At 44.9% G+C, this 8,780-nt stretch overlaps 3 protein-coding genes across 3 annotated transcripts; 2 read left to right on the top strand and 1 right to left on the bottom strand.

The window, feature by feature from the left end:
• Positions 1–1,527: 1,527 nt before the first annotated feature.
• Positions 1,528–2,169, bottom strand: H1-1 (H1.1 linker histone, cluster member; the record flags this gene model as incomplete). The annotated part of the gene is made up of 1 exon (XM_080917552.1): positions 1,528–2,169. One exon carries the CDS (start codon positions 2,167–2,169, stop codon positions 1,528–1,530), a length of 642 nt encoding a protein of 213 aa, XP_080773678.1.
• Positions 2,170–3,524: 1,355 nt separating this feature from the next.
• H3C1 (H3 clustered histone 1) lies at positions 3,525–3,935 on the top strand (the record flags this gene model as incomplete). Its single annotated transcript, XM_080917632.1, has 1 exon — positions 3,525–3,935. One exon carries the CDS (start codon positions 3,525–3,527, stop codon positions 3,933–3,935), a length of 411 nt encoding a protein of 136 aa, XP_080773758.1.
• Positions 3,936–4,617: 682 nt separating this feature from the next.
• H4C1 (H4 clustered histone 1) lies at positions 4,618–5,016 on the top strand (the record flags this gene model as incomplete). The annotated part of the gene is made up of 1 exon (XM_080918338.1): positions 4,618–5,016. One exon carries the CDS (start codon positions 4,618–4,620, stop codon positions 4,927–4,929), a length of 312 nt encoding a protein of 103 aa, XP_080774464.1. The 3' UTR covers positions 4,930–5,016.
• Positions 5,017–8,780: the final 3,764 nt, after the last annotated feature.

Here is an 8,780-nt window from a genome sequence, read left to right as displayed (position 1 = left end):
ATTTTAAAAACCACAATAGAGGCAATGGGAGAAATAGCTTAGTGGTTAAGAACACTTGTTCTTGCAGAGAACCCTGGGGGGTTGTTCCCTGCACCCACATGGTGGTTCATAATCATCTGTAATTCCACTTCCAGGACATGTACACAGTACACATACTTACATGTGGAAAAAAATCACTAACATTTAAAAAAACATATCTAAAACAAACAAACAAAGACCTAAAATTGAGCAAGAGAAACCCTCTGGGAAAAAAAAATCTAAACAAATATAATACAAGCAATCAACTCCCAGAAGGAATAGTAAAATAGCCAACAAACACAAACCCAACAAACATACATTTTGAGTTAAAAATAACTGAAATTATTCTACATCCTTCAGACTCTTCAAAAATGAATGAACCCACACTAAGCAGGGGAAGCTGAGGCAGACACTTCTGGAAGTCGAGCTGTTCTTAGAATGCTTAGAATACACTTGCTAAATGTAAAATATACTTTATAATTAGCAGTATGGGGTCCTATCTGTTGCATCAGATTCAGTTTAGTGTTTACCACAGATTAACAAATGGATGAACACAATACTTCAAGTGAAAGACTAAAAAAATTAACTAAAAAAAGTTAAAACAAAAACATTCAACTTTTTTGAAAAAAGAAAAAAAAAAAAACTAAACAACCCCCCCTCAAAAAAAAAAAAAAAAAAAAAAAAAAAAAGGCTCCACAACCAACAAATTGTTTTAAGACAGCCTCTGGCTGTATGGCCACTATCTTTGGCCTCCCGTGTACTTGAGGTAACAGGCCCATCCATGCCTTGGTCTCTTAAGTTTTGTTGAAAGAGAGCAAGAGCAGCAGTAACAACAAAGCTAAATTCAGGGCAAGAAAGACGGCTCAGAGTAAAAGGAACTTGCTACCTGATGAATTGAGTGAAGAAATCTCTTGAACTCAAGTAGTGGAAGAGAACCAATTTCAAGTTCAACACCCCCCACCTACCTCCTCCCCAGCTTACAGATAAGCACCCCACTCCCAACAAATTAAAAAACTTAACTCTTTGGAATAGGGGAGCTCAGCAATCAGTGTGTGGGTAGGAGGGGGCGGTAACCCTACCACTTGGGGAGGAAGGAGTATCATCAGTTCAAGGACAAAAGTGGCTCCGTATCTATTGCATTTAAACTGTCTTGACCACACCCCATAAGGTACTGGAGTCATGAGGACTGTTTAGGGAGACGTGTTTTCATCCTCCCGTGGGCAGCCGGCCAAGCCATCACACTACCATGCATTAGCTTACCCACACCTGTAGAGGGTAGTTTCGAACAGGGCCATCCACTATAACCACCCAGGTAAAGGCCATTTTTCACACGAAAGCCAGAAGGACCAAAGTTGTCAGTTTACTGGGGAAGGAGACTGCCCAACACCCAGGTCCCCTCCAAACTTCCACCTGTGCTCAGTTGAACGTTATAAGTGCCAAGCTCTTAAAAGAGTAAAGTAGGTGGCTCTGAAAAGAGCCGTTGGTTTAATGGGAGAAGCCTCCAACCACTCACTTCTTCTTGGGCGCCGCCTTCTTGGGCTTAACCGGGGTCTTGGGCTTAGTCACCTTTGCCTTGGCAGCCTTAGGCTTCACTGCCTTCGCCTTGGCAGGGCTCTTGGTTACCTTCTTGGCCTTAACCACCTTCGGCTTCTTTGGGCTCTTGGAAGCCTTCTTAGAGACTGCAGGCTTCTTGGGCTTCTTTGGAGTCTTGACGGCTTTCTTAGCCGCAGCCCCAGCAGTCTTCCTGGGCTTCTTAGCTGCCCCGGCTGCTTTCGCCTTTACTGACGCCTTGGTGGTGGTGCTCTTGGACTCTGCCTTCTTGTTGAGTTTGAAGGAGCCGGAGGCGCCGGTGCCCTTGGTCTGCACCAGGGTGCCCTTGCTCACCAGGCTCTTCAGCCCCAGCTTGATGCGGCTGTTTTTCTTCTCCACATCGTATCCCGCCGCCGCCAGCGCCTTCTTGAGGGCGGCCAGGGACATGCCGCTGCGCTCCTTGGAGGAAGAGACCGCTTGAATGATAAGTTCAGACATCGAAGGTCCAGCGGGCTTCTTCCGAGGAGCGGCAGCTTTCGCGGGCTTCTTGGTCTTCTTTGCAGCTGCAGGTTTCTCGGGCTCAACAGATGCAGCCTGAGCGACTGGCGCCGTCTCCGACATGGTTACTGGAGAATTATCTACAGCAATACCAAAGACGAAGAAAAGAAGTAGAAAGACAAGCGTCCTGCGCGGCGTATTTATAGAGCAGGGCCGGGCTGTGATTGGTGCACGCTAACGCCCGCCCCTTGTAACCTGAAGCCCCGCCCCCTCGTGCCCCTGAAGGTTTGCAAGATTTCAGAGCCTAATTCATTTGGGATTCCAGGGACCTGTCATGCTTCGGTTTTTGGCGCATAGAGGCGGCCTCAAAACTTCTCCGGCTGGCTGCTAGAGGTGGGATTTCAATCACAGCAGGGACATGTTGTACTCTCCTGCTTTGTCATCAGAAGGTGATGCCTATCAAAAAGTAGCTCAACTAGTAAAGAGTGGCTGTAAATTAGGCAATCAAAACCCAGAAAGCTAACCTGTAGGCCTTGTTTGCAGGCGTCAGTACTGATTCCTGGAAGTACTGAGAGCTATGTTAACGTTACCTTTTATATATTGTAGTTAAGGAAGAAACTTAGTGGTCTAAGGAGTGTCAGCTTACAACAGTGATTTCATATTGGCAGCCAGTAACAATACTAAGACTGAACTGCCATGACATGGCTTATTCAGGGATGTGCAAGTAAGAAATAGCTCTGGAAAAGTCTGTTTCTTTTAAAGAGTATAACAATGTAATCTTAAGATACAGTGACCATTTCCATTGTTTTTAGTAAAAAAATAATTTTCGAACGCATCCAGTGATCTCTGGCTAAGAGTACAAGAATATATTTTGAAAATCCAATCCCAAATGTAAGAACTCAGAGCTTCCATACAAGTTCAACTATTTAATGACAAAAAACTAAGAACAGCCCGAGTCAGACTTCTGTACCTTTATCCCCATGCTTCTCTCCATTTAGTGTGAGATGCAACAAAATGAAGACTTTCCACGCAAATGAGGATTTCTAAATCTGCTATATTAGTGGCTATTTACGAAAGGCAGTAAACCAATCAAAAGGTAGAATCTGGCCTACCCTCTTTCAATGCAAAAGTCACACTCTACATTTCAATACAGCAAGATTGTTCGGTATTCTTCAATGGCACCAAGTCCAGGCTGCGATGTGCTGGGAGGCCGAAGTGCTGTAGAAGATGGCAGTCACTGGAATTTTATCTCATTTTTCTGAAAACACGTACACATACAAAAAAAAAGTGCGGCCGCAGAGAACCTTAGCCCCAGATCACCAGCAACCTCAGTTCTTAAACGCGGACCAATCAGAGTCTTAAACGTCACAGACGACTAGGTTTTTTTCATCCAATCACTATTCTTTGTATACTATAAATAGTAGTTCTGAGCTCCCGTTCCCATGTTCAAAGCTCTCGAACCTTGACTGCTGTTTGTTATGGCTCGTACCAAGCAGACCGCTCGCAAGTCCACCGGCGGCAAGGCCCCGCGCAAGCAGCTGGCCACCAAGGCCGCCCGCAAGAGCGCCCCGGCCACCGGCGGCGTGAAGAAGCCGCACCGCTACCGGCCCGGCACCGTGGCGCTGCGCGAGATCCGACGCTACCAGAAGTCGACCGAGCTGCTGATCCGCAAGCTGCCGTTCCAGCGCCTGGTGCGCGAGATCGCGCAGGACTTCAAGACCGACCTGCGCTTCCAGAGCTCGGCCGTCATGGCCCTGCAGGAAGCCTGTGAGGCCTACCTGGTGGGTCTGTTTGAGGACACCAACCTGTGCGCCATCCACGCCAAGCGTGTCACCATCATGCCCAAGGACATCCAGCTGGCTCGCCGCATCCGCGGGGAGAGGGCTTAATTATTTTTTAAAGCTGTTAACCAAAGGCTCTTTTCAGAGCCACCCACTATTTCAAGTAAAATAGCTGTGACAAAGAGATTGGTTCATACCTGCGTGAACTGGGTTGGTGTGAAGCATGAACATATATAGCTATTTTTTTCATTCTTGCTTCTTAGAACTTGGTAGTTATGGCAGTAGAAACTCAGCCCAGACTTGGTTGCGCGGCTGCCCAGTGTGTCATTGTTTCATTGTCCCCGCCATTTTCTTTACTCAGTGTATGGCAAAAAGTTATCGTAGAATATGTGTACTTAGAAAGTATATTGCTATTATGGAACAGGAGACAAGGCTTGAGGGTCGTGTCTGATTTGCAGCCAGGTTTTCCGTTCTCAGCGCAGGAATCAAGGGGGCGTCTGTGATGTCACTTTTCCCGCTTTCCAGGCAACTCTGGGGCGGGGTTTGTGATATCACTTTCCCGCCGGCGGGCTTTAGGTTTATTCCAGGCATGTTTCTGGGGCGGGATTTGTGACGTCATATCCCGCCAGCGGGATTTCGTTTTTCTGGACACATCTTAAGGGCGGGGTTGGTGACGTCACTTTCCCGCCGACGGTTTTCTGTTCTGTGGTTCCGTTGTGGGCGGGAGATCAAGGCAGAGCAGCTATATAAAGGACTGACTCTCGGCTCTTACTTCTTTTCTTTGTGAGCCATGTCTGGACGCGGTAAGGGCGGGAAAGGCCTGGGCAAAGGCGGCGCCAAGCGCCACCGCAAAGTCCTGCGCGACAACATCCAGGGCATCACCAAGCCCGCCATCCGCCGCCTGGCCCGGCGCGGAGGAGTGAAGCGCATCTCCGGCCTGATCTACGAGGAGACCCGCGGGGTGCTGAAGGTGTTCCTGGAGAACGTGATCCGCGACGCCGTCACCTACACGGAGCACGCCAAGCGCAAGACCGTCACCGCCATGGACGTGGTCTACGCGCTCAAGCGCCAGGGCCGCACCCTCTACGGCTTCGGCGGTTAAGTCTCTATTCGTGTTTTCTTAACCAAAGGCCCTTCTCAGGGCCGCCCACCTTCTCTGAAAAAGCGTTGTAGTGCTGAACCACCCAATACTGCGTCCCAGAGAATATGGAGGAAAGTTGAGAAAATAAAAATTGTTCAGTTACGTGCAAGTACATTTTGCTTTATCTTAGTCCAGTGAGTTGAAGTGAAGGTGTTTTAAGCTTGCACCGTTTTCTTTTTGGACAGACTTCTTTACTAAGCTCTGCAACAAAAAAGTTTCTCTGAGGAATGCCGGGGTGAGAGATGGGAGGCAAGTTAAACATGGTTTTAGTCTAACTGAACATGTATATTAACTGCTTTTAAAATACATGCTCCTCATTTGCCAGGAACTAGTGTTTTTATTGCCACCCAAACACTGGGGAAATTTTCTCCGGACGGATTCAAATCAGGTGCAGTAGGGAAGTAAAAAAAGGTTTATGAGAAACTGAAATGTAAAAGTTACCATTGGCTTTCTATTTCCTTAATTTTTTTTTTTTTTAAAGTATGGGTATGTCTTAAAATTTAGCCAGGGTTGTTACACAAGATAAATGGCATTATATTGTGGAAATTTTACGCTGTGTTAGATATTGTAGCTCCTATCTCATGACCCCCTTTAGACCTTCACCATGTGGCTAAGGTTATTAAGGGCAGGTGTGTTCTTTGAATGGCTTCCTGTAGTTTGGTGGCTTTGTGTGTGTGTGTGTGTGTGTGTGTGTGTGTGTGTGTGTGTGTGTGTGTGCATTAGTTAGTGTAGGCACTTTGAGGAGTATCTGCTACAATTTTGATTTCAAGCAGTGTGAGAGCACAGATAAAGAGGGGATGTGAATTCATGACTGACTACTAGGAAAATAACTTCCTGGGATGCCCTAGACAATTTGATCCTTCACCTCCCAAGTTCTAGCATTACTGTTTACCACCACACCCAGCTTGGTGCCACGTTGTCCATTGTCTTTATTTTAGGCATCACTTATTAGGGAGAGATTTGACCCTCAGCCTGTTACTGGTAGCTAGGTCTGAGTGTCTCTCCCTGATTTGGGATTCCTGTTTTCCAACCGTGAATTTCTTGGAGAATAATGAACTATTCAGCGTAGCTTCGTTTTAAATTAATGAATAAAATTCATAGATACAGTCTGGGAAGTTTCAGGAATAGAGCAGAAGGAGAAAATGTGTTGTGTCTTGAGGGGGTTGATCATTTTATCCCTCCTGGAAATTCCTTCAGGAGGTACTTGTTTGTTATTATGAAGTGCCAGCTGCTCCTTGAGGTCAGCAGAAAACACTCTGAATTCTGAGCAGCAAATATAGTCGTGTAGATGCAGGTTTTTTATCTAGGATATCAGTAATCATGTTGGCCTTTTTTCAAAACATTCCTAACAGACAGATCTTGGTGGTGTCCACCTCTAACGTGGGAAGGAACCTCTCACTTCCCCTTATACCAACTGCCCTGCCATTCTTCATTGAGGGATTAGTGACAGCAACACCATAATTAACGCCTAGTGTGGCTTTAGCCTGGGGACATGCATGAAAGGATTCATGATGTGTTCAGTTTAAAACCCTTCATAAAGATCATGAATTTAAGATGAGATGGAGCTATATAGTAAGTTCCAGGCTAAGCTGATTTATTTATCGAGACAAAAGAAGTCAGTGACATGATTTATTTGGTGAAGTAGACCTTACTGTAAACTCGTGGACCTACTTGATGAAAGGAGAGACCCAATTTTCATAGGTTATCCTCTGACATTCATAAGTTGCTTTGGTATGTGTACACCAACACACACACACACACACACACACACACACACACACACAAAAGCACATAGATCAGAAAATAATTTTTAAAAGACAGTAGAAGAGTGACCAGAGGGGTCAGTGGTTAAGAGCTGATCTTCCAGAGGACCCACATTTGATTTCCAACCCCCACAATCTTGTCTCATAATCGCTTGTAAATGCAGTCCCAGGAGATCCAATTCCTACTTCTTGTCTCTGGGCACCAAGCATGAAAGTGATGCACAGACATACATGCAGGCAAACAATCCAAAACAATAAAAGTAACATCATAGAAAAAAAGTTAAACGAAAGGGTAAGTCAGTGCACACAGCAGAGGGGCCTATACAGAACTTTCTCTGCTTGGTTGTGGCGATCTATGTAATGTTGCACTAATATATTTGAGAAGTGATTTTCTTTGTTCTGTTACCATAGAAATTTCATGAACCGCTGCCACACTGGAACACAGAATTAAGGGTACCCTAAATCTGTGTTTCTGTATCAGTAGTTACATGAAGGAAATGAGGCTGAAAGCCATCTTTGTGGGGTAAAAGAATTTTAAGTAGAAGAAAAACAAATAAGCACAGGCTTTGACGCTGTGACTTTTGATTCATGTCAGAAACAGCAAAAATCAACCAAACCAAATAAGGAAAAACCATCATGAAAAAGTGATGAGGAAGTGGGTGCCGTAGCCCCACTCCCACCCCTACTCGAGCCTCTCATCTAACTTTTCCTGGGATTTGCCTTGAATGGCAAACTGGTCTGCTGTGAGGACTGGTTTTGTGTGCTGAAGCTCCAGGAAGGAAAGAGGCAGGAGTAGGCAAAAGGGAGGAAAGACTGTCTAATGTTAAAGTTTGGTCGACTTGGGAATTTTAAGATTATACAGGGTTAACTTTATTCCTTTTAAAATCCATTCATTCAACTCAGTGGAGGTGGTGCAGGTCCCCAGCACTTGGGAGGCAGAGGCAGGAAGATCTCTGAGGTTGAAGCCAGCTTGATCTACATAGTAAGTCCAGGACAGACAAAACTACACAGAGAAACCCTGTCCCAAATAAACACAAAAAGAAGGAGAAAAAAAAGAAAGAGGGGAAAGGAAAAAACAAAAAACAAACAAACAAAAAAGCTTGTGCAATTCATTGCTTATCCTGAATATCTTCATTTGTTTTTTTTTCCATTTGCTGACAGTCACTACTATGGTTTCCACCAATGAATTTGGGAAGCCCCTTTGCCTTAGAACTTTCTTCTGTAACTAGCAAAATGTCATGGAACACTCAAAGTAAACTATAGTAGTACCCAGGAGAACCTGACTGTGTTCCTGGGCCATGGACTCTCTCAATTCTATTTGAAGTGAGAACTGTGTTTTTAAGGCAGCAGTATTTATTGTGACTAGCACAGTGATTCAGAACTTTCTGAGCAGAGTGTTTAAGTTTAAACATTCTAATTCTGCTGGGATGTTGAATGTCAAGAATCTGCGACTATTACAGATTTTTGGCATTGTGACAAGATGGGCCTGGATTTTCAAGTAGGCCATCGAATTATACTGAACATTAGGTACTTTACAGTACACATTAGTTAAGAAGATGCAGATCTAAGGCGGATGAAAGGGTACAAGAACTGAACCAGAGTACGCAACATGCACTGGAGTAGAATCTCATTTGGGTCTCTCCATATGGCACAAAACATAACACTGACTTCAAATTGGCAGAGCCTTCTGAATCGATTTCTGGAATGCTGGATAGCAGCTGTTGGACAATTTGTAGTTAAACCTCCCTTTGGAAGTAAACCACAGGTTTCCTCTATTTCTAAAACTGCGCTTTATACTCTATTTCTAAAACTGCCCTTTTATAAACATTAACTATTTAGCCTATTGTCAAAACTCTTGGGTTATATATGACTTTCAACCTATGAACAAAGGATGAATCTCCCTTTGAGTATTATGTATTCACAACCTCACTTTACCTGACTGGTAGCTGTCCGTAATGGCGGCAGGGAGGCAAATGCACAGCTTTTTAAGGATGGAGTGGGTGGCCCTAAAAAGGGCCTTTTGCGACAGTGTAGTCAAGTGTTAGTGGC

The sequence above is a fragment of the Micromys minutus genome (genome assembly GCF_963924665.1).
Source record: "Micromys minutus genome assembly, chromosome: 6".
NCBI classification, from domain to species: Eukaryota; Metazoa; Chordata; class Mammalia; order Rodentia; family Muridae; genus Micromys; species Micromys minutus.
Note: the sequence above shows the minus strand (reverse complement) of the source record. Positions and strands in the feature narration are given on the sequence as shown.